The sequence below is a fragment of the Chroicocephalus ridibundus genome, chromosome 4 (genome assembly GCF_963924245.1).
Source record: "Chroicocephalus ridibundus chromosome 4, bChrRid1.1, whole genome shotgun sequence".
NCBI lineage: Eukaryota > Metazoa > Chordata > Aves > Charadriiformes > Laridae > Chroicocephalus > Chroicocephalus ridibundus.
In genome coordinates this window covers 59,510,771-59,536,506 of record NC_086287.1, presented here as the reverse complement: position 1 = coordinate 59,536,506, position 25,736 = coordinate 59,510,771, and the positions used below count along the sequence as shown (strand labels likewise).

The window sequence follows — 25,736 nt, the reverse complement described above, 5'->3', positions numbered from 1 at the left end:
TCAGAAATCATCTTAAGTAGTATATTCAGGGATGAAGCAGGCTTTTTTTCCCTATAATTTTTTCTTTGTAATTGATCCACAAAGCCTGTTGGGGGTGGGGGGTTGTGGGGGGGAAACACAAACAAAAAACTAAAGCCTACCATCCCACTTGTAGAATTACAAAATTATTCTGGCTTCAAGTGAAATTGAGGGAGAAAAAACAAACAAGGTTTAATGTTTGTAGAGTCTGTGAAAATATGGGTTCAGCTACCTGTTTTTTCTTACTATTTGTATTCTCTATGGGATAACTATATTAATAATTCTGTATTATACATATGCATTAATGAAGACGTGAGTCCTGTCAAAGTTTAAGGCGCAGTACGCCTTAACTTTTATGAAAAAAAAATAAGAGAAATGATTTGAAACAAAGGATGAAAAGGATGTTTTCAGTTTACAAACTGCTGATACCCATTTTTGAAGACCACTCTGCTCCTCTTGATTATAACAGGCTTTGCCTTCATTGCTGTGTTTCCATTCAGGAAGGATTCAGAGAGTTTAAAAGCATGATTATGAAGTAGAGGATAGCAAGTACTAAAACCACAAACCAAAGACCTCACACATCATATGTTACACAAGTAATCATCAGCCTTGTGTAAGATCCAGAAGGGAATAGGAACCTGTTTTCAGAAGCATCTCCTTTTAGGTAACAAAATACTGTTATAAGCACTGATGTAGTCAATTCAATTAGTTTTAAAAGCATAATATTAAAGTTACCTAACAAGCACTGTTAAGGTAACCTCTTTCACTATTCAGTATTAAGGTATATTTGCTTTGGAGGCAGAAAGAAATTCCAATTCCCAAAACCAAAAAGGCAAGATGTTAATAAAAATTGAAAATAGGAAATTACAGAAGCTAAAAACAAATAAAAAAACACATAATGCTTTAAGAGCAACACATAGTGCATCTTTTTAGTCAGCAAATGGCACTTCATTTAATACTAAGGGTGTGCTCACTTGCTACACTTAAGTATTTTTCAATGGTTGTATCAACCCATTAAAACATTCTCTCTTGGAAAGAAAAATCAGAACTGCAAGCCATGAACAAAAATCAACTTTCAAAAAAGTTTGTTCGTTTTGGGTGTTTTTTGTTGTTGTTGGGTTTGGGTTTTTTTTAAGATGTTGGCACACCTGTTTGAAGACAAAAAAAAAACCCAACTCAAAGCCCACAGACTTTATTTACAGACCTGATACAAGAAAAAAATCCATCCCGATTTTAAATGCAGTTTTGGTTTAAAGTTCTGTCTTACTAATGTTAGAAGTAAAATCCCAAACCAATAGCCTTAGAAAGCTTCAGAAAACAGAAGGGCTAGCACTGTCCATTTATAGCCATTCTGTAGTCAAACTTGAGATGACTAGTTGTTCAAAATTTCAGATTTATTTCATAATATGAGTATCTCGCTTCTTCCAAATGAAAGATGACCAAATTCCAAGTCAATTTTACCCACTACATGGGACTGACTCATGAAAATACTGGCTACTCCACCTATTACTCCACCTGGGACATATTACTGAGTATGTACTGAAGAAAAACCTAGGGTACAGCGAGGTTCATTATGTGCTGTATACACCAGACAAACACAGCTTATTTATTTGTCCCGCTGAAAACTTAAGGGTTTGGGTGTGCTTCACTACAGGCTGTCAGGAATTCCTGATCTAGATGGCTATATAACTGGCATCAAACTGACAGTAGAGTAGGGAGTGCTTCCAAAATCCTTAAAACACTGTTTTATGTTATAATTGAATTAATACTCAGTTTCAGGCATTAATTAAAAGAGATAAATCTGATCTATGCTAAATATATCTCTTTATAAAAGACATCTGCTTCTGTAAAGAACAATACAGAAGAATCTTATACCTCAAAGATGCTGAACTCAATGCATCCAAAAACGTTGTGCCACTGAGTGACAGAGATTGCCCGTCTAACTACAGTAATGGAAAAGAACTTAAATGACAGCTGCTTTATACAAGTGACACTAAATACGTATACACTGAATCACATGCAGGTACAAATTTGCATACTAAACAATTAAAACAGGATCATCTCAGCTGAAGGAAAGAGTGTTCTGTGGCAAGGTGGTATTTCCAGAAATTATTTAGGAGCATTAGAACCTAATTCTCATACATGTGAACAAGGTGGGGAAAACCAGCCCAGAACTTTTGGAAAGGTATTCTCCCCTCCCCGACCCCCAAACCTCAAGCTCCTCTGCCATACTCCCTAATGAGTTACCCAGTAAGTACTTGTCTGTGCTAAGATTTTCAAGTATAACTTTAAAAATTCTGAAGTAGAAAAATCTAGTCACAAGCTAGAGACTGTACAACAGTCTCCATATGCCATCTTCAAGATCAGATGCATTTGTTTCCCAGGGTTACTAATAACTGGTACACCACCTTAAAAAGTACTGCAATGAAAATCACAAACAGGAAACATAGAAAAAATAAACAACAGTATATAGAAAACATGGAGTCAACTTTCTCAATAACTTGCTGCTACTGATCACAGGCACCTGTCAACACAAAAAAATGCTGGATTTATTGCTTTTGTCTATTCCTAGTTTCCCTTTTAACATTAGAATATGATCTCTGCTAAGAAACCCATACTAAACCATTAACACCACTTCTTTCCCCATCCCTTTTCTAATTTGTTATTTTTAAGGAAAATAGAAGTCATATGTGTACATGTAATCAGGAATCAGTAAAAGTAGTAATAAGAACACTGACAGTCTTTCCCCACTGTGCGCTGGCTAATATAAGAAAGGTGATCACAGAAAACTGGATAGCTACCTCTCAAGGTTCTTTCAGAAATATGAAAATCCTTAGCTTTTTGCTGAAGCATTTTAAAGATAGCCCATAAAAGAGAGATTTCTGTAGTTTTGTTACCATTCCCAAAAAATATTACCACTATGCTGAATAGCTTAATAAATTAACTTTTAAATAAAAAAGGCTTCACAAAGCAGGGAAGAAAAGTCTCTGGAAAAAAAAAAAAAAAAAGCCTGACAAAAATCACTGCACTGGAAGCTATTACCAGTGTTTAATAAACCTACTGCAAAGTGATAGCTGCGAGACAGTGGCAGAACAGAAGCATGGATCAGTACTTAAATTTTTTTTAAATTAGTTTCAATGGTGATTATAATTCAACATTAGCAACACATGCTGTCAATAAAAGAAGCAATTTCTTGCACAGCAAGAAAACTAGCCAATGCAGTTTGTATTTTATTACATTTTGATTTGTCTGTATTCAAAAAACACACCTTTAAAGTAGAAAGAAGCAAACAGGGCAGCACATGGAAACAACGAGATAATACACAAACACACACCCTCCTCAAACCACATTAGTCTTCTGTTTTCTGTTCTGCATGGCAGAAGAACTTGAAGAAAGAGTTACATTTTCTGTTCTCATTTGCTGAATATCATCGAGCCAGTACTTTCTCAAACAACGAAGGCAGTCTTTCTGTTCTACAGAGTACTCAGCACCCAGATTCAAAATGCATACAATTTTAAATGTAGAAGTTTCGTGCCTTCTTAAACCAGTCCAGCTAGACCTAGAAGATGCTGTCAATCCCAGTCACCTACTACTGTCTTGTATGAAAGGTTAACAGCTATTTCTGACCATTCCATCCCCCAGGTGAACCACAACAGTGAACTGTCCAAATGCTTCCAGACCATTTCAGTGACTGGTGAAAAGTGCAAGTTTTAGCACATCCCTTCTCACAGGCAAAAGAGACAGAAATAAGAGTATATAGAGTTAAAATTTTAACTTCCTTCCCTAGTGGTTGTATTTGAAAACTACTGTTAAAGTACTGTAAGAAACACCTGAATTTTTAGAAGCGTTAGGTTCTTGCTAGAGACAGAAAAAGGTAATGTTCCTCAACAACAATTAACTACTACCAACCCAGCTCTTTCTAAAGAAATTAGACTGACCATAAGTTACTACTGCCTTAACTCAAAAAACCTCCACGCCCCTGTGACAAAACAGAACTCTATAATAAAGCTTATCTGTGAGGCAAGTAACTTCTGCAAAGGCCAGTTAGGTCACACGGAATATGTCCACAAATTACTAAGTGTTGGCAAAGCCCAGCCCCACACCCAGGCCTCTTTTTTTTTTTTTTTTTTTTGGTATTTGTGTATAGGTTTTGGGCACTGGTAAACAAACCCCCCAAGGATTTTACCAGAGTAGAGACACTACTACCACACAGAGGAAAAACAATATACAACACATTAAATCTTCGTTCACAACCTGAAAACATTAATATCCTGGACTAATTACTGAAGTAAGAGATTAGACATAAGAGAATAGATTCCACTGTTCTGACTACTATTTAGTCTAATTCATTAATGGTTGCTAACAGGCTACAAACTAAAGCTAGATAGGAGCTTAATCATATTAGCTCCTTTCTTAAGTGTTCAAGAAGTGAACAATATGCAACTGGAAATTGGAATTCTTGCATTAGGGTACAGCACAACAAGGTGCCTTCACCTTACACATACTGTGCAATTCTGGCAACTCTGACACAAAAAGAATGGAACACCAAAACAGAGAAGGACAATTAAAGCAATGGAAGTCCTCCCACCTAGGGGAGATTAAGCAGGGCTTGGGGGGGGGAAAAGTAATCTACAGATGACAATATAAAAAAAGAGTCATTTACATCATTAATAATATGAAAAAAATTTACACCACACCTCAGCTAAGCAACCTTTAAGCCACATACTGGCTTAAAGAAAAGCATACCAGCATGGAAGACCATACATCTACTCTGTTCCTAAATCTCTCTTGCTGACTATTAGCTACTGACCACTTAGCAAATATGAAGCAACACAGACCTCTCTTCTTATGTAGCATGGCTCTTTTGGTATTACATCAAGTAACCAAGGCACAGGTCATGCAAGAAGAATCATCTTGTATTCTTTTCCCTAAATATCTGCTTGGTGGGAATGCTGGAGACAGGAAAATAGGCAAGATGGACCTTGCTTTCAAACACAACTACGATGGGATTCTTTGAGATTTAAATGAAGAGGCATTTACTTCAGTTGGTCACCTGTGTGCTGCAGCTACTATTTAGTATTTCTGTACATGCTTATGTGCTTCTGATGAAGTTTTCAAACTGAGAAAGCATCAGCTTAAATCAGTTTCAACCCCTTTCAGCATGGGCATTGTGACCTGGCATACGAGAAATCATTTCAACCCCTTTCAAACTTGCTGTACAGCCTCACTCAACTGAAATCTCATTTCCCTGACTGCAACACAGGAAAAACATTTGTTCATTTTTTGTAAATATTAAGATCTGTTGTACTTTTTTATCTATAGAAGTCCAAGGCATCATGAATTTAGTTAAGTGCTACAAAAATGTCTATAAATAAAGCATTTGTGGGATGCTGCTGTTAGTGTTGTCCCCATTCTTTGAATAGGAGACAGTTTCTAGTCTTTACAATTGGCCATTTGCATTAAATTCATTTGCATCATACGCATATGCATTAATGCATTTTGAGAAAGAAAAAAAAGTATGAGATGAACCAGTATATTTCCAAATCTACTCATCGTCTAGAAGAGGATTTTAAAAAAGCCATGTTAATATACATGTACAAGGAAACATGAAGACAACCCCCCTTAAAATGAAAAAAAAAAACCCACCTAAAAATATATTAACAGTGTGTTCCAGAATATTTCTATATTTGCTAGTCTTCACTATGTTAACAAAGAGCCTCCTTTCTGCTCATAAAAGCACCAGCTACCATACATCACGATTACAGCCAGCCACATTAGAATGCAGAGTCTACACTATTTGTGCGCAATTATTCTATTAATTAAGTTAATGAGTCAAGCACTGAGGTGTTCAAAATTGTATGGAGACTAAATAATGCCCACTGGGAATGGCAGCCATACTACATGTGCCAGTCACATTCTCAGACCCTTTCCTTTATGATTAAGTATCATAGACAACATAAGAAAACTGCACTTTTCATTGGGAACTCTACCTGAAAGGACAACCAAAAAAGAAAAATGTACAAAAGCTACAATATATTCTCCTGTGGAGATTCATCTCTCACAAGTTAAAAAAAAAAAGCTATATTTACAAACATAGAAGAAAATTACAGAGAAAACTGCATATACATTTTCAGTTAACATTTAAAGCTCTCCACTAACTAACTATGGGAGCTTTACACTCTATCCTGAAGTACCAAGAAGGAATAAGAATATCAGTTTTGGTCTCAGCAGCTTGTCATTCAGAAGCTTGAGAAGATGAGCAGTCAACAAAATGCACAGCAAAGATGCTGATAATGACAAGCATTACAACTGCACAGGAACTAAAATTACAGCCAAATAGTAATACTCTTTTTAACATTGCAGCAATATACCGTAAAGACAGAACATATCACAATAAAGAATGTCTATTTACACCACTATAAACATCTACACAGAATGCAATATCAGAGAGCTTTCCTAGTAGCTAAGATGCCTCCAACAAAATTCACTCACTCTTTTATCTGAATTTGCAAAAATACTTAAGTTTACAAATTTTAATGATCATCTTCATTTATGACAGTAGCATGCATCTTTCTGCACAACAAATGAGAACTCATTGAAGTGCATCAGAAAGAGCATAGTAAATATTCCCACTCACCTACCCCAACAGTCATTTCAGAGAAGGAAAAATGGTAGAGCTGGATGAGTGTTTTGTTCTCTAACATTATCTTTCAGGATCAAGACATGTAGTTTAGAGGCTGAAATAAGCTTTTCAGCATAGCATTTTACATTCAGGTTGATATGAACATTTTAAAGGAAGTTTCAGAATCCACCTAAACAGCAGATTTCCAAACGAAGCAAATGTATTAATTTTGAGTTTTTGGATTAACGTGTGAAAGGGAGTGAATAATCATTTAATTGACTCCTTTGAAGCCACTGCACCTTGCTTATGGGCAAAACAGAACGCAATGTAGAAAGAAAAAAAAATATATCAGCATCAACAGCAGAATAATCAGTCAAAAATGGAATGCACCATTATATGCTTACAAAAAGAAATCACACAACAGAACAACCGGCAGCCTTTGATTTAGCCTAAGGTCTCCTGATAATATAACAGGCTACTGACACTTAACTGACATGCCAACATTGACAGTTTGAGAAAAGAGAGCTTTGGGAATTACAGAGAATGATAAAACCTGCAACAAGCAACTAGAAGACAAGCCCAAAACCTCACGATAAGACTAGAAAGTAAGACAGATGTACACCTCATAACCAAAAAGGAAACAGATGAATATTTAAGACTGTGAGCAAAAAAGCATTTATTTAAGTAAAACTAACTTCCTCAAAAGCATCTCTCTTAAGACTTATAAACACTCCTTGTCAAATATCAGGGCAGTCATTTTTTCACAGACACCTGTCACGTCAAAATTCTAACAGTCTAGAAAAACTTAAAAAACACTCTTCAAAAGTCATGACAAAGTTGCCTGGAATAAAACCTACATATTTTAGTAATATTTACCTCATGTTCTTGGTTATCTTGTCCATCTTTGCCGCTTTTTCCACTTTTGGCTGATTTTGCAGGTTCCTTAAAAAAAAAAAAAAAAAAAAAAAAGAAGTTAGTAGTCCTAGTTACCTTGAAAAGGAGATCTAGATAGATTTTCAAGTGAAGAAATCAGTGTGGTTTTTTTTAAACTATCACTAAGAATATTAAAATTGATGGGACAAAAATGATACTATTACTTTGGAAGATCTTAATACGGAACTATCAGTCTCTATAAAGCTGCTTTACACATTTTTCATCTGCAGAAAGGTTTTGGAACTTTATTGATCCCTCAAAATTCACCCATAACGTATATAAAGATAAGCTTTCATGCAGGTAAGCAGGCAGGGACAAAGAATGCAAGTGATGTGAACTATGTCTAAGAATTTACCCTTGCTGTCTTTGGTCTTTAGCACCAGGAATATTTATATTTAGTTTAGCTTTGAAACTAGCATCAGTGCAGTATACACATTTTACACTTCATTATTTTCTCTGTTCTAGGGGATAGAGCATCTAGCATTAGAAGTAGGCCCACAACTCAAATTTCTCCTTCCCAGCATTGTACCTGACTTGCATCCTTCACCTCTAATGTATTTTTGAGGTTTGTTATTCCCAGAAAAGTTTGAATGTTTTTAATATCAAAGGTGGGGTGGATATTAGGACAGAGTTAAAACAAACAAAGCCTCACAAACCACAACACCCAACCTACCTACATCTAATTTTAAAACGATGTTGAAAAACTAAAAGACAAGCAGAAGTCAACGAAAAAGAAAAGGTCCAGAGGGATAGCAGCTGGATGAGGAAAACCGTATAATTCGCTGTTTCTGACTTCCATTCATATAGCTAATTGCCTACCAGACAAAATAAAGCGCAATCCAGTTAACTTTCTGTTGGACTTAGAAGTTTTCTGCGAACATTAGTTGTGCAACCCCCTTTCGCCGCTGCCAGACAAATCACTCCCGGGAGCGCCGGGGGAAACTGAGGCAAAGCGGGGCCAAAGCTGGATCCTCTCCAATTGTCGGGAAAGGGAGGCGAAAAGATTTCAAGTGGTCCCTAGAGTGCTTATGGCGATCCCCCAAGCACAACTTCAGCTGCAGCCAGAGCCACGCAGCGGCAAAGCTTCCCGGGACGGGGACCGGGCAAGCAGCTCTGGGGACGGACCCCCCCAGTCCTTCCTCTATGAAAAACACCCCTTCCTCCCCCCAAACACAGCCAGACCAGCCCCGAAGTAAGAGCCCCCCCACTCCCTCCCAGCGCACGCTTCCGCCAGCCACGGCTGAGGACGCGCTGCCCATCCCCTCCCTCCAGCACACCCCCGCACGCCAAAAACACGGCCTCCCTCCACCGACACCCTCCCTCCGGCTGCCCCCAACTCCGCGCCCCCTTTTCGGCGGGGCGGACCGCCGGCACCCGGCGAGACGATACCAAGGGACCCCCACACACCCCTGGCCGCCACGGCCCCTCACCCGCCCCCTCCCCGGACTAGGCCCCACCGGGAGCTGCCCCCTCCCCAGTACCCGGCGCCCGGGGGAAGCAGGGGGCCGGCATTCAGCGGTGAGGGGAGGGGCCTGCCCCTCACCCTGCTCTCCGCAGCGGCGGGAAGCATCCCACCGACCCCCTCGGCGCCGGGCTCCGCTGCCGCCCCCCACCGCGCACTGCCCCAGGCCCCTCCTCCCCGCGGGGCCTGCGCCCCAGAGCCTCCCCGCGGGGCTCCGGCTCCCACCCCCTGCCCCGCAACCCCCCACCGCCACCGACTCACTTTTTCCTTCTTGTTTTTATTCGGCATGGCCGCCCCACGCGCCGCGGCCGCCCAGGCGCAACCCCCAGCGGCCCCGCTCCGCGCTGCGCCCGCCCCGCGCTGCCGCTCCCCCCGTCCTCGGCGGCGGCCTCAGCCCTCCCCCTTCCTCCCCCGCCCGCCGCCAGCGGGCCCGCTGCCTCCCCATTGGCTGCCCGCGTCACGTGAGCCGCGGCTCCCCGAGCGTCACCGCGTAGGCGGGGCTGGCGGCGACTCCCCGCCCCTCGGCCCTCCCGCCCCGCCGACGGGGCCGGGCCCGGGGCTCTCCCTGCTCCGCCCGGGCTGTGGGGCGGGACGGGCCCTCGCGGCTCCAGCCACGCCTTGGGGTGGGCTGAGCCGTCCCGCCCCCGCGCCCCGATCCCGCCGCCTTCTCTGAGGGGCAGGAGCGGGGCGGGCTGAGGTGTCCTCAGCGCCCCGGGCCTGCGGCGGGCTCTCCCTCAGCCGGTAGCACCAGGTGGGAAGCGAGAAGTCCCTGCAGCCGCCCCCCCACGCTCCATCCCGAGTTGTCTACCGGAGCCCGCTCCTGAGTGAGGGGTATGGGTGGTGGGACCGTCGTGTGGTGTCCGAGCGCCTGTTACTGGAGAGCGGCAAGTGTTTTAAGGAAGAAAAAAAAAAAAACAAACGAAAAAAACCCAATATAGGACATAAGTGAAGTATGCTGGCCCTCTTGTACAAATCCCGTGTGTTCATCATCAGTTTGAGGACTTCGATATGTGCTTGCAGTGTATGGATAAGGAAAAGGTGAGCTTTGCATAGTTGCAGCCTGGATTTTATGATAGTCTCTTTATCCCTTGTTTGTTTTTGAAAGCCTGGGTGCAGATGTTTTTGTTTTCATGATGCTCACCTGTACCAGAGGGAATTTATTTTTTTTTTTGCAAACAAATCGCTCTTTAATCTCTCAAAGCCAGAATGCAAAAATCGGAACAATCTTCTTAGACAAATGAAGAAAGGTGTATATAATTCATCTGGAAAATTTACAAACTGTGTTTCTCACATGGCCAGATTAAGCCCCAAATTACTGTTAGCTGAGGAAAAAGCACAGGGAAAGTTAATACTCATAATAATGCTAAGACGTAAAGTATTTAAAATGTAGGTTGGGCATGCTTATTCTAATTGTGCTGTGCTACTAAAGGATAGAAAAAATGCAGCCTAATAAATACCAGCATAAAAGTGAAGCTGATCTTTTTCTTTATCCAACCTGTATCAAAGCCAGCATAAGCAAGTGTCTGTGCTCTCACTTTTAGGAACTGGGATTTCTAGTAACCATTTGTGTCTGATGTGATGATATCTAACATCAGGTTGCATCCATTATATTTGAACACGTTGCTTTTGGTGTGGTGAAAGGAAAAGGAACTTTCCTTTTTCCAGGCACTTCAGAGAAGTCTGCTGGCTGTGGAGAACTGCTTCCTCTTGAGGCTTCAGTCCCCTTCCTTTCCTGCCTCTTAAGTGCTAGCAAACAAATTATATCTGCCTCTTATCCTTTCCCTAATCTGCTCTGGTTTGAGGATTTAGGAAAGGGGTGCAGTTATCACTATTGTGCTTCTGTTAAGAGCCAGTCATGAATGAGTTACTGATAATAAACAAGACTTCCGACCAAAAGAACAACATGTATTTTGAACGTACTAAGAGGCGGTAAGGGAAAGAAGTCTACCTCCATCTGTAGTTTGGAGTTTGATCCGTGTATGAAAGGGTTTGTACAGCTGAGGATAAATTCGAGAGCTTCCAGTTATTTGTTAGGTTTCAGTTTCATAGAAGCTTAAACTACTCTCAATACCCAGCTGTTGTGTTTCTATCTCCCTCCTCTGCGCTGATGCTGGTACTGTGCAGCTCCTTAAACTAGTTCACAGAATTGATCAGATTGAAAACTCACCCCCCAAAGTGATGCGATGTTTGTTTTGTTTTGGGTTGGGTTTTTTTTGCCTTTAACTGGCACACCACCACCTGCTTCTGTAAACAGTAGCACTGGCTGAAGGAAGGGGGTGGAAATATGTGGCGGGGGCAGGATGTGACCTCAACAGCCTAGATTTAGATCCATTTAAGCAGCTTAATGAGTTTCTCATTGGCTCTTGGCCTCCTTTGTGCTCGCTAGTGCTCAGAGTTTTTCCAAATAATGGAAAAATCATCAGTATCATTGTTACCCAAGTACTTCTGAACAGCAGCAGCAAAAATTGTCTGTCCTTATTTTGCTTTTAGTTGGGAAACCCAATACGTCAGGCTGAATACATATTCAAAAGATGGCACTGACTCAGTTAACATTTAGGAGGTTTTCTTTGTGACCACAGATGTAGAAACTCTTGTGAAAACTTGACTCCCCCTCACCTCACTTGCTGGGGAAAGTCTTATTCACCAGTAACAGAAAGCAATTGTGTTTTTCAAGGCCTGCTGTATTATATGAAATAATTAGTGGGTGGAAGTGCTTTACAAGACAAAGAGTTGCATCTGTATGCTCTGGTGTCTTTATAAAATATGAGAATAAGACAAGTGACTTACATTTTCATGCCGCACGAAGATGAAATCTTATTTTTACTATAGTGGTACATCACTGTGGGCCAAATTATTCTGCTACAGAGTAGCATTAACTATATAAATAAGGTAGTGTAATACAAGCATGAATATGACTATATTTGCGTTAACTTCTGAACATGTTTCATGCAAACTAGATATTTTCAAAAATGAGAACAGATTCAGACTGATTAGGCTATCTCTGTAATTAAAACAGCAGAACCTAATGCATGTAGCATAGATACCAATTTGCATTTTTTTACTGTATTGATTAAATTGTCTAAACTTGCAAAAGTTAAATCACCAAATAATTTCAAGTCTTGTGTAAAACACCTGGATAATATTTAATAGCTTGAAACTGGGCCAAGTGTCCAGTGTGACAATGAAAGGAAAATATTTACACAGTTAGTCCTTTCCAACTGTATTGGATTTTTTTTTTTGTTTTAATCCCTTTACAGTGGTTGAGCAGTCATGCTCTGGTCTGAGTTTATTGAACAGATCACTGTCACTGTGATAGGGATAACATCTTCCATCCCCAGTTGTATGGTTTTACTGCTTTCTGTGCACTCTCTCTAGTTTAATTGGGTGGTATGCCAGTTCAGCTTGCTAAAATGGCAGAAAACTAACTGAGCAGGGAAGACAGGAGACAATGAAACCTTTTACTAGCAAGGTATTAATTTGGCTCAACTGAAACTATGCAACTACACTTGTGGACAAGGTTTGAGAAGCCAGTGAACTGTCATCATTAGACATAATTGTCAAACATTGGCAGGCTGTTTCTCAAAACACTTCTTTATTGACTGAAGCAGATCTCTTCTGTGTCAGATGTAGAGAACTGAAAACTGAAGCACCACTGGCAGTAAAAAGGCTGGAATAGATGGGTTGAAATGTAAACAATTTTTTCATGCTTGTGCAGGCCAAACTACTAGTTAAGGTAACTTCTTGTCAGGAGTAGTGAAACTGCCAGATGACATCTGAAGGAACTAACTGAGGGAATAAACTACTGCATCAGCAGCTGCAATCTAGCATCAAAAGCTGCAAAGCCAGTATATTCAACTTCACAAAAAAGCCCAAATCACGACAAACATCTTTCAGAAACCTCCACTAGCATGGATTTATTCTGCCTACCCTGAATTACATTAAATAGTTCTTGGGCTGTTCTCAATCTAAATTGTAAGGCTTTAATTCTCCTCAATTCTTTTAATGTCCATTAGTGTTGGATGCCCTGCTGTCACAATCTGCTGTGTTGTAAAGGTTACAAAATAATTTATTCAAAGCTGTATAAAAGTCAGACTCTTTTGAGGTAATGAGTAACAGGTCAAATTTTAGAACTTCATGCATGTAAACAACATGATATTTCAGCCCTGTGTGTGACCACGTAGTTAAAAATGGCAATTATTGGCATCACTTAACACAGAACCAGAGGTGCACATTCAGAACCATAATTAAGTGTATGTACGTGTAGTAGTGTCAGTATTGGATACCTTCTAGCTGTAATATTATTCCATATTTTTGTAAAATTTGTACTGGTAAAAAATGAAAAAAATGCTCACATATGATCAATTATACTATCTAAATCTCAGCTTTGAGAATTTTCAGTGACTATGTGGAAGTATTGCATTGAAATACAGATTTCTTTGGGTTTTGTCTGTTCTTAAACGTTTTCATTCTCTTTCTTGCCTCTTAAGTTTAAAAAAATTGATAAGATTTCATTTTGAATGTCGTGAATAACTTTATAGGTTATTTAGACAAGTATAGCATTATAGAAAATGTTTGCTAGGAGTGTTTTCACTTTTGTTAAAAATGCAGGACTCTCTTTCCGTCAGGTAAGTAGTGGAAGCTCGCGTTAGGCTCCCTTTTCATTAAGCTCCCAGAAGCTTATTGGCAAAACCAGAAGTCAACTTGCTTATGACTCTTGTGTCGGGGGTCAGTGAGGGTGGGGCTGTTCCATGAGAAAGAAGGAGCTGAGAGCGGAGCTTTCTCTGTGAGATTTGCTGGGAGGCCCAGTAAAGGCAGGGCTTCTCTCACCAGGGTACCATCCTGGTGGGGTCGGGATGGCGACAGTCACCAGTATGAGACAGGGCACGGTAACATGTCAGGGGTCCATCCATAAGCCCACTTAGGAACAAGAGCAGACAGGGTCAAAGATCAGGATGGAGGCAAGACTACCTATAATGCAAGTGTGAGCTTGCCGGAGTCAAGCTCAGAGAGAGGACTACTTATAACATAGGTCTGAGCAGATCGGGGCTATAGAGAAGACTACCTACAATGTATGTCTGAGGTCCATCTGGGAAGCTCAGTCAATAAGTCATGCTGGAAGGGGACAGGGCTGGATATAGATAAAACTCTGACAAAGCAGGACAGGTTTGAGTGCCCAGGACAGAGCTTAAATGGAACTCTTTGACCAGTTGGAAATGTCACATATGGCTGGTAACTGGCCTGGTATTAGACGTTGTCAGTAGCTATTTTCCATATTCATTAACGCATTAGTTCTGGATTTCTGTTTGTGCCAACTTAATATTAAATGAACAAGAAAAACATAAATAATGAGCACAGAGAACTCTCACAGAATGTTACTGAGGCATGGTACTGCTTTTGGCTGGGATAGAGTTACGTTTCTTCATAGTAGCTTGTATGGTGCTAGCTATGTTTTGGATTTGTGATGAAAACAGTGTTAATAACGTAAGGATGTTGGGGACTGGCTGGGCATCGGTTGGCTGGTCATGAGGAATTGTTTGGGGTTTTTTTGCATCACTTGTTTTTAGTTTGTTTCTTTGTTTAAAAAAAAATCATTATTACACTGTCTTTATCTCAACCTATGAAATTTCACACTTCTACCCTTTCAATTCTCTCCCCCATCTCACTGGGGGTAAGTGAGCGAGAGGCTGTGTGGTGCTTAGCTGCCTACAGGGGTTAAATCACGACAGGCATCGTTACTGAGGTTCGATAATATTCTGGACAAATAATATATAACAAAAATATCTAATAATATCTAAAGACGGTTAAAAAATTTTATCTTTGTGTCAATAGTTTGCATGTGGTTATTAAGTACTAAAATGACCTACATGTGGGAATTCAGATGATGGTCAAAGTAGAAGACAGGCTATTAAGCTGGATGAACATTTGTCTTACCCAGAATGCCAATTCCAATGAAAAGTGCCTGCACTTGTGTGCTGGTACCCAAGTTCCATAGAGATGGGAATTACAAAAATAGTAACGTTAAAACACTTTGTACAAATCACTTGATGTTCTTCTGCCTCAGTGAAGCAAATAAAAAGATCTCAAAAGCAAGACTTTGCTGCATGTCATGTAATTGAATCTTTCTGGGAAAATAAAGAGGTACAACTCTGCTGGTAACATATATGAAATTAGGATGTCTGCTTTCATATTTCCACTATTTTTTGTGGGTTTATTTCTTGTATTTATAATGAGTTGAGAGATACCTTAAAATATAATAATCTGTTTAAAATTTATTGGATATGCCTAGCTTTCAGAGGGTATAAGGGACAGGTTTATTTTTGATAATTCATCTCTTTCGTATCCAAACTGAGTATTATTATGGCGTGCTTCGGTGCAATTCTTAGCAGTCTTTGTTGATTCCAGGTTTTTGCTGCATTAAGTGCAATGTTCCTATTCACGTACTACCATTCCCTCTTCCCACATGATATCAAAGGGAAGATTAATTTTGTATCAGATGAGTGAGACTACTAGCATAAAGGTGACTGCAGCTAAAACTCCTACATTTTCTTTATCACATTTAAGTTGGTATTTATAGAATGAATGAAGAGATCCAATTAATTGTACCTCCTGTTGATGCTATACAAGATTTTTCTCTTTCAACACTTCATACTTATTTCTGCCTTTTTTAGGATTTGTCATAGCTAATATAGCTATATATTTTTATCTCAGTGTGGGAAGAGTTGAAAGACATAATCAGGAGGCATATTCAGGACTTAACCCTGCAAGTACCAGAAGTTTGTAGATGCATGAGGGTCTGCTTCCAAGTATGCTCAGAATTGTCTGCCTTCTCAAATGATGCATATGCTGGATTTCTGATCTGCTTCAGGAGCAATCCCTGCCTCCTGGCCAGAATGCAAAGAGTAGCTTCCACCAACACAGCTTTTGGCTTGCTCTCCCTAGGGCAGGTTGCCTGCATCTACGCCGTGCAGTGTTTAGAGGCATCTCGTAGTCTTCTGCTGGCCTTTCCACAGCCTTTTTACATACACAGCACAAATGCCACGCTTCCACTGCACTCACATCCTGTGATCACGCCAGTTCTTACTGTGGACCTTAAGATGGATAAAGTTTAAGTATTGTTGTGTGGGGCTACACTGAAATCCTTCAGCATCAGGCTGCCCTACCACATCTCTTTTGGTAGTCAGGGTGATTCCTGAAGTCAAGGTTCCCCTTTCTTCAAGAGCTGTCATAGTGTGGAGTCCTCTGCCACACTGACTTCCTTTCGGCACCTTGAAGTCCATCTTTGCATATGAGACGTCTGAACAATTTTGAAAGGTTCTTTAATAATGAATACCCTTTTTTGTTTATCCAAGATAAAAAGAGAAATGCTCGCAGTGTGCCACTTTTCTGCTACTATAGCATGTTACCAAAGTGGCGTGTTACAGGGACTGTGCCAGGGAAAACGCTTGCAGGGATGATGTTGGAGTATCGGACCAAGTAGAGGAAGACTTCATACTCAAACCGTTTCCTAGAGCTATCTAGCTACTGAATGGCTTCTAGGTTTTGTCTGAGAGGAAGCCTTGTTATTTTGCCTGAAAGGGTATTCCAGGAATAATCGAGCGTGCACACAGAGTGAATGCTAATGAAGAGGATTTTGGAGTGAAACAGATGATGATTCAAACTGATAGTATAGGTGCAGTCAAAATCTCCTTATGTGTTATGTTGGGAGCCTTGGTATGCAATTCAGCTGTAGATTCTGCTGGATGGCAAAACTCCCCACCATTATTTCAACGTAAGAGTTACAAGAATGTGTCAACTTCGGCAAACCAGAATATTTTCGCTTAGTCACATTTTAGAAGGTGTCAGCTCCATTTTTACTGAAGGTTTAAAAAAATCAGATACACTGAAAGAATTTAGACAGAGCAATTAAACATTGGCAAAGTTTATAAGCATTTCAAAGTAGAACCTTATAATAGGAAGTGTTAGGCAAACTTAACTACAGATTTCTCTTCTGTCTGTATTTATATCATGCTGTGTACTGACTGCCTGCACAGACTTTGCCCCAAAGTTAGCTTTGTCTGCATTTTGTGTTCAGTATTTATTTTAAAAATTCTGCATAGGTATGCGTTGTATTTACATTTATGTCATAATTTCTTAGGCATGTTAGGATTTCTTTTGAACACCAAGCAGGTGAATAAAAGTACTGAGAGACCATAACATCGGAAGACAGTTACTAAGAAGTCAAAAAACAAGGCCTTTGACACAGATTTTTTGCTTGCATGCCTTCCACAGAAGCATGACACGTAATCTTTATACTTGATGCATTCCCTTTGCAAAGAGGTTCAGGGTTTTTTTAACTTATTCTCTTTTTTGCTGTCCACAGTTTTTTTCCCTGTCCATGAAAATGGCATTTATTGATGTGAGCAGAGCTGATGAATCACAGCTGTTCTTAGAGATTTTAATTGCCACAAACAGCTCGTGTCTCCAGCATGTTGTATACCTCTGCTTTTGCTTTTATTGCTATCCTACATGTTTCTTTCCAACTTTATCAGAAGACTCTCTGTTCATAGGCTTCTTGGCTGTTTAGAAAAGTGTTCCATATACATGTAACATTGATTCAAGAATCAATTGTGAGAGCTGTTTTCCCCTTCCTTTCACAGGAGCTGCCAAGATATTTTTATGGGCAGCCCTTTGCCTCTCTTGTGTTTTTTAATTTATAGACTAAATGCCCAGATTACTTCATGGACTCCTTTATTTTTGTTTCAGAGAAAGAATTAGCAGGCATTTGAACTAACATTAACTGCTTTTCAATATAAATTGAAATGGAAAATCCCTGTTATTAGCATATAAAAGAAGCAGATTGGTAACCGCCTGTCCATAATTCCCATGGAACTTTAAATTTAAAGCTTCTTTCATATGTTTAAAGAGGATAATGGTAATAAGGTAAATACAGTGTGTAAATAAATAAGATAAGGTATGTAAGATATATAAATAAAGGACTCTTTACGTATGTTTATGTAGAAATCCTACTCCTCACCCCAAGTTAATTGGCTTTTTGCAACTTACTTTACTAAATTGGATTTGAATTTTAGTTCTGCTAAATATGTTAAGGCATTTTAATATTTATCTAAAACGTTAGACAGTAGAAGAACTAATAGCAAATCTTTTAAGATTTTTTTTTTTTATTTACTTGTATTATGGAACCACCAAAAGGTTTTAAATCAAGACTGAAGTATCATGGCACTGTATATGAAATGGTAGTAAGGAAATGTCCTTTTCATAGAAATGTTTGATTTTGCTGTGTACTTCCCTAACGGTATGCTTCATAAATAGTATTATTCAATTAAATGCTAAATTAGCTATGTGCATAAGTTGTGGGCTTGAATCCAGAATGAGAGGAAAATGATCAAAAACTGTGCAATTAAAAAGAAAATTTACTATGTATACATTACTTATGAGCTGCTCAGTGGTCACTCAGATGAGTATGTTCAAGCTTTGTGCGTTTCCAGGCTGCTCAGCTGTATATAGGTCCTGTGTCATCTGGTTTGAAGAGACAGAGGTGATCATTTATGATGTTGACCATTGCATTCCTGTGCATACTGTTGGCTGCAGAAGCTGGGATACTATATCCACCTAGCCTAACTGGCTGTTGTAGGCTTGAGTGAACCTTAAATATATATATATATATTATAAATATATATATATATATGTGGTAGAGCAGATATATTCAAGAGCCTCTTAGCCAACTTTTTGATTATTGTGTAAATGTTACAGAGGAATTGAATTTTTGAGAGGTGCTAAGTTCAGTTGCCTTGTGTTTAAAAGGTTTATGGTCTTAGCAGTAATTGCTACTGCTAAACACTGATGGCTAACAAAAATGTCTTAGAAGAACCCCAGGGAATACTCTGTGAGCTCAGCAAGGGACTGGGGTTTGGAAGATCGGGATTCTATTCTTAATTTGACCATTGATTTGCAGTGTGATTTTTGGCAGGTTAATCTCTCCGTGTTTCTGTTTCTTTTTCACATCTTTTATCTCTTTTGTCTATCTTTACTGCAATTTGTCTCTACAGTGCCTAGAATAAGGAGGGAGGCAGTCCTGACTGTGATTCTAATAACAGTGATAACAAACAATATTAAATACAAAGTAAGTTTCAGTCATTCTATTGAAGTATGTTTGTAATGGGTTTGTCTAGGTACAGAGTGATACGGATTTAAATTACGTGTTCAGCCATCTTTAACCTAAAGGATTGAATCCTGTCAGAGAGCTGTCCTTAGCATCTGTCTTCATGTTCTGTACTGAGCTGAGAGAAGTTAGACTTGAAGATAATGTCCATGGATGTCAAGGAGTTAATATAGTTGTATTTGTAACAATTCTGACTCAACAACTCTATGACCTACAGTTAAATATCTGCAGCTCTTTTACAGGTATAGTTCCCCTTCATGCCTGATACATTTTCAAAAACACTCTCATTAAAAACACTATCATGATAGTGACCTTATGTTTGAAAAGGACTGATTATTTATTTCTCAGATGGCTATTGCTAAGCTTACTCCAATTATACCCTGATGGTATTTTTCTTTTCAAAGGAAAAGTGCTTCTACATTATGACCAATTTTGTTGTCAGATTCTAGGTGATACAGGCAGCCTTTGGGTCTCATTTGAAACCCTACCAATTTCAGTTGGATTCCATGAAAACCTAAGTGTGGTTCTGTTCAGTAAGCATGAAGAGACCCTATAATAAATTAAAAGCTCAGGGAAACCACTGAACATGGTAAGTTTTATTGAGAACAGTAGCTCCTAGCCTTCTCTCAGCTTCCTGCAAAAGGGAGTTACAGTCACTTGATTTTTATAAATTTATTAATGCTTTTTTGACAATACAGATATTTTGCATCCATACTGTATGTTTGTATCACTACTGAAACTTCTTGTGCCTTCAGCGTGCAAAAGAAGAACACGTCATATCCTTCATGCCAAGCCTTGTGAAAGCAATTGTCTATCTTGTTACATTATTTTTTTCCGTTGATCTCAGGTTGATTTTATTCTCTTTTTTTAAAAAAAAAAAAGTTAATTTAATCATTGAAAAAAATACCTGATAGACACTAATGGAAACAGATAACTGAATAAGTGTAGTATGTGCCAAGTCCATTGTCCCACTTGCACCTGGTTTTCAAACTTGTTTTGAAGGGCTGAACCTTTAAACATGAAAGGATAATCAAGTCTTCTGGCTTACTCAACCCTGAGTTTGAAAAGAGCAGGCCAGCTTTGTTAACCAGACTGCACAGGAAAAGCTAGTCTAGGACCAGTGTTACACATTGGCTGTTGAATACCTGTCAAATAGTAACTTTCAGTTGTGATCAACATGAGCCAGATTTGAAGCAGTTACTTTGAGACAAAAAGCTGTGTATCGCATTACCAGTCACTTGAGCCGTTCAGTGTCCATCTGCTGATTTGAGAAGAAAACATCATTAATAATGTATTCACGGATTGTGCTCTAGCTTTTATGTTGCTATGAGTTCTTCCAGCATGCACTACCTCAGCATTATTTAGCTTTGGAGCTCTAACATCTCCTTAGTAGCTATGACAAGTTGCTTGGTGTTGTCTGGTTTGGGGAATAAAAGGAATTAAAACATATGATGTGACATTAAAATTGATCCATGAGTATGAAGTTGCTTAATGTTTTGCATAAAAAGCTATACTACATTAATATGTTTTATCACTGCTTCTGAGCAAAAAAGAGTTAACGTGTGTCATAGTTTATTACAGCTAACACAACTACACTAATCTAGTACTCGATGATAGGAATCAATGCTATGAAATGAGCAAGATAATGTTTTGGACTTAGGGAGCTGAATGCTGATATAAATTGGTGCAGTTCTATCAAAGTCAGTGGAAATGTCAATGCCAGAAAAATGGCCAAAAATATCTAGAGAATTTTGTTTGGTTTGGACAGTGTTTTAATATTTTTGATTAACAGTTCCACCAGGCACAATAAAATTATTGCATTAGAACTCAAGCCATTCAGACCCATAATTTATAATCTTATCATTTGGGGGAATTGTTTTTGTTTTTAAATTGCTGAATAATATGATCTGAAAAGTTGTCAGAATTAAAGCCTGCAGCCAAAACAACACAGTATTAGCTGTTAAGTTCTTAATGTCTCTGAAAGTCTTGCTTTTATGAAGTATTGATCTTTTTCTTTCCTTAGAATGAGCAGTTTGTATACACTGGGAAAGTAATTATGTGCCTGGGAGAAAATGGCATGCAGGTGTAGTCCTTGATCCAAGACACTTGCAAAATAAAAGTTCTTTTTAATATATGATTATTTTTTTTAATTATTATTTTTTTTAATATCAGGTAGTAGCACTGGCCAAAACACCCAAAGGCTTGGCTGTTTGTATCTGATAGAGATCTCTGCAGTTTTCATGCCTTTGTGGCTTCAAGATTGTATTACTGCAGTACACAGGGATGGAGGAGCTATAGCTATGGCAACCAATGCCTGATAGGTAACTGACAGCATGAATTACAGAATCTCTAAGGATTTGCTGCCGACTGGTCTCCCTGCTGGTCTGACTGCTCATTTTTTGACCTTCAGGACCAGGAGCAGCATCAAGGCCTTTTCTGTTTTAGTATTCATCCTTCTGTAAGAAACCTTAAATAGATAAACAGGTACAGATGGATCTTAAACTTGTTTAGGAGGGGAAGTTTTTGCAGTCATACTTACTGTAATTCTTCAAGTGAGACAAACTGTGTCTCATTTTTGGCTGTACCGGTATTGCTACATCTACTGTAGTGCTTTTACCAACACAACTAGCTCATTCAGAAGGATATTTTTCACAACCTTGACTGACTTAGTGGTGTAAGTAAATCCTGAAGTCAAACTGAACCTCAGATATAGCCTTTGGATTAAAGATGACGTGGCGAGTAAGGTGGGATAGGAAATGTTCTTGTTTCTATTCTTTAGGTTATGCAAAGAGCGTCTGAATTAGGAAAACCAATTGCAGCACTGACATTAAAAATCCAGGTCCTCCATATTCACTGGCAATGGAAGTACATGTTTCATAGCAGTATCACAAAAGCCAAGAGATTGAAAGGTGAAATACAGGAGGACGTAATTTGGGTTCTTGCTTTTCTTAATACCTCTGCAACTTGCTGATTGAATTCTCAGAAAAATTCAACTCATATCCCTGGTTAATGTGTGAGTGGTCATGCTCCAGAACATGAAAATCAGTTTCAGGTCTCCATACCCAAACAAAAGCCAAAAAAAAAAAAGACTTAATGCTGGTTAAAAATATTTCATAGATGAAGTTTAGTATCTTTGTTGACAATGTATTTGGACTTCTTTTTATGAAAGCTATTGGCCATTTCTGTAAAGATCATCTGCCAGCAGTTATCTATTCACAGTTGCTTAATAATGCACATTTAAAACAAAACTGAGTGTGCCTGGACACTTACGCCTTCAGCCAAGTATTTGTTAGTGCAGATATAATATTATGTAATAATAATAACAATGACTTAATTGAGCAATCCAGGACACATGTTCTGACATTACAACAGCTATTTCATTGCAATAAAGGTTTCGGAGAAGATGAAATTCATTTGTAAGAAAATGAGAACTACAACTTAAAACAAGTTTCAGCAGTCAGGAAAAAAAAACATTTATCTTAATGAAGCACTTCATGGTATAAAAGATCTGATAGATTTTATGGATTTCTTTAGAGCGTGGAGACCACACGCAGAATTTTATTGCTTAAATATCATCTGCAAACAGTAAACTGTAATGCTTGATTATTAACATACATTGCTACAGAAATCTACTGAAATGGAAGTAAAAGACGTTTACAAAAACAACCACAGTAAGGTGATTTTATCTCTCCAAACGTAAGGCATACAGGAGCAGTTCACAAGGAACAATCCCTGTAAAATGTTCTTGGACTTTGCTGCATTCAAAATTACCCAGATTCACTTCATTTTAAATTAAGACGACCTAATGAAATTTAATCAAGTTATAATCCTAACTGAATTTAAATCACTCTATTTGGAAGACTCATAATGGAGTCCCAACTTCAGTTGTAGAGTGCAAAGCTGAAGAATTTGGTTTTCATTTTTTTAGTAACTACTAGTTACTTTTTCTAGTGACTGCTTTCAGCACTGTGAACAAACTTTCAGAAAGTGTTAGGAGAGTTCCCAAGATTCAGTGTTGCCTGATGTTATGGATGAACTGACAGAAAAGATCAGAGAATTATTTACATGGTGATTTTTGCACAAGAACATAGAGAAAGTGTGCTAAGCGTATGTGTTTATAACCAAAAAAATATCAAAAAAGGTGACAGATTTTTTCTTTATTATTAATAGCTTTTGTGTATACCTAGTTCAGACCCCTTTTCCTAAAAATGTCGTATTACTAACACTAATAACGTGAGTGGACTAGTCTGATGCAATACAATTTTCCCAGTTTGTATTGATTTTAGTAAGATTGTAAATGAGTAGAGATTTTTGTACCGTAACAGTTTAGGATCATAAAAGAATTATAAATACGTAGGAAAGGGGGAATATGCATGAAGAGATAATCCAGTATAACCTATTGCTTTTGTCAGTTGTTTTTTTTTTTTCCTAAATAATCTATGAGAAGCACATTTAAATTTACTGGAAAACCTTTGGTAAAGAAGGTTTTACAGCCTTCTTAGTGGGTTTGTTGCTTGGCTTCCCATCCACTGCCAAATTACCATAATATATGTTCTAATTTTTCTCAACGTAAGATTTAATTAATATTTCCTGTGCTTCTTCCAGTCCTCCTTCTAGTGGATACATTGAGCAGTAGATGATAATCTTTTTATAACTACCCTTCATGTATCAAGAGAATTATCAAGTCCTGCACTCTTTCAGATTCTTCATCTCTCTTGTAGGTCTCATTTTCTAAACCACTTTTACTGTTAGTTTTCTTCTCTAGGTGGAACTCTTCTATAAATACTAACAATTGCTAAACCTATTGACTTTTTAAATGAAAACAATGCAAAATACCTGAGTAAATACACACATTAATTTAAGTATTGTTGTCTTAGTAATATAAACACGTACTGTGAACACATAATAGACACTAAGGAAAAATTGCTCTTTAGTTCTGAGCAGTCTTATGTTCAGTGTGTCAAGCGTAGGTGTAAATGAGTTGACTGTGTTCTACTGTAGATTTCAGTTGCTGAAAACAAGTGTGTAAAATATGTTCTGACCTTCTATTGAAGAAGAATGTTCACATTATCACCAGACTAAATGTAGGTTTTGATTTGGTTTTTTTTCCCCAGAAATTAGAATTCTTATTCTGAACATGGAGAAACTTACAGCTGTACTGCATCAGGTAGAGCTGCAGGGGATGACTGGGGCAGTTTCTCCTCCTTTTCTTTCCGAATTCCAGTGGCAGCAATTTACCGTGGCTTTTTATGTGATACAGCGTACGCATCAAACTTGTGCAAGTGTTTTTTCTAAGTTGTATCAGCATATTTTAATTGAAGTCTGCAGCTGATTTATCTCTGCTTTGCCCAACTGAAGGTGTAAGCAATTACAGGAGTAAGTTTCTTATTCCCTGTTAGTGCCATAAGTGAGTATACCTCAGCTGGGCCTGGTCTGGTTCCTAGTCCTCAGTAGACTGTCAACCAATATTCAAGTCTGACACCTATAACTCTCACCAATAGCCTCACTTTTCATCAAGAAAATGAAATTATTTTAATACTACAATGAAGTGGGAACATTCTAAAATAATCAAAGACACTTTGAATAGCACAGAATCCCACAGGCATTTCATCCAGATATACGTTGAACCTTCTGCAGAGGTAGGCTTCTTCAAGAACTCTTTTTTTATTGTATATGACACCTGTCAAAAGGATCTATATCTGCTTTTGGAGTGAGTATTTCTGTAATTTTTAAACTCAGAAATAGATCATGTATTTCCAGCACCACTACAATAAAATTCAGTTATCTGCTGTATGTCAGACCGCTGCATAAGGGCTGTCTCCTTCCAAGAGATTCCCAGGTAGCACCCTCAACCTGAGGTAAAATCATTTCACCTACTTGAAAACAAATAGCATATTAAATATTGTTACTAAGTACCAACTAATAAGCAAGTATGCCACGTAATTTTTCTCTCTAATTTTTATTTTAAAAAAGGCTTCAGAGTTTGTCAGGCAAAAAAACCCAACAATCCTTCTTTGAAATATAAATGTTCCTTTTTTTTTTTCTTGGCTTTAGAAAATAAGCAACTTGAACTTTACAGTAATTTGACGTACTTAATGTACTTAATGTGGGTGCATAGTAATATGACAACACTATCCTCTAGTGGCAGTATGTGTTAACACAAGTCTCAATCTACATCAATGCGAATTGGTTTGTGTGTGTTGAAAAGACGGTATGTTGGCATCATTATTATTTATAAATTCAGAGTTTTGTTTTACATAACACAGCAAGGAATAAGTAAGCAAATGCTGCGTACAATGTGAGGATAATATATGCTTCAACCACCAGCATCAGCTGCACTACATATATTTTTATGTGACTATAATGCAGAGTATATATATGATTTTTTGTGATTTTCCAGACTCTCAAACTTATGCAGCTGTATTATGCTGTGGCAGCTTTTTCATAGGTACATTGTTTAACGTGGTAGGATCACTAGTTGGTTTTTACTCTACTCTTGAACTTGGGCATTGAAATCTAACTCTCATGGTGAGAATGTCTCT

The 25,736-nt window shown here is 38.6% G+C and overlaps 1 protein-coding gene across 2 annotated transcripts in view; it reads right to left on the bottom strand.

The window, feature by feature from the left end:
* The window catches only part of PPP2R5C (protein phosphatase 2 regulatory subunit B'gamma), an 86,254-nt gene extending 76,824 nt beyond the window's left edge, over positions 1–9,430 (bottom strand). For both annotated transcript variants that reach the window (XM_063332999.1, XM_063333001.1), the window contains exons 1-2: positions 9,297–9,430; positions 7,517–7,582 (exon numbers count right to left, since the gene is read on the bottom strand). In XM_063332999.1, coding sequence (XP_063189069.1) covers positions 7,517–7,582; positions 9,297–9,323 — 93 coding nt within the window. In that variant the 5' untranslated portion in view covers positions 9,324–9,430. The remainder of the gene's footprint in view (positions 1–7,516; positions 7,583–9,296) is intronic.
* Positions 9,431–25,736: the final 16,306 nt, after the last annotated feature.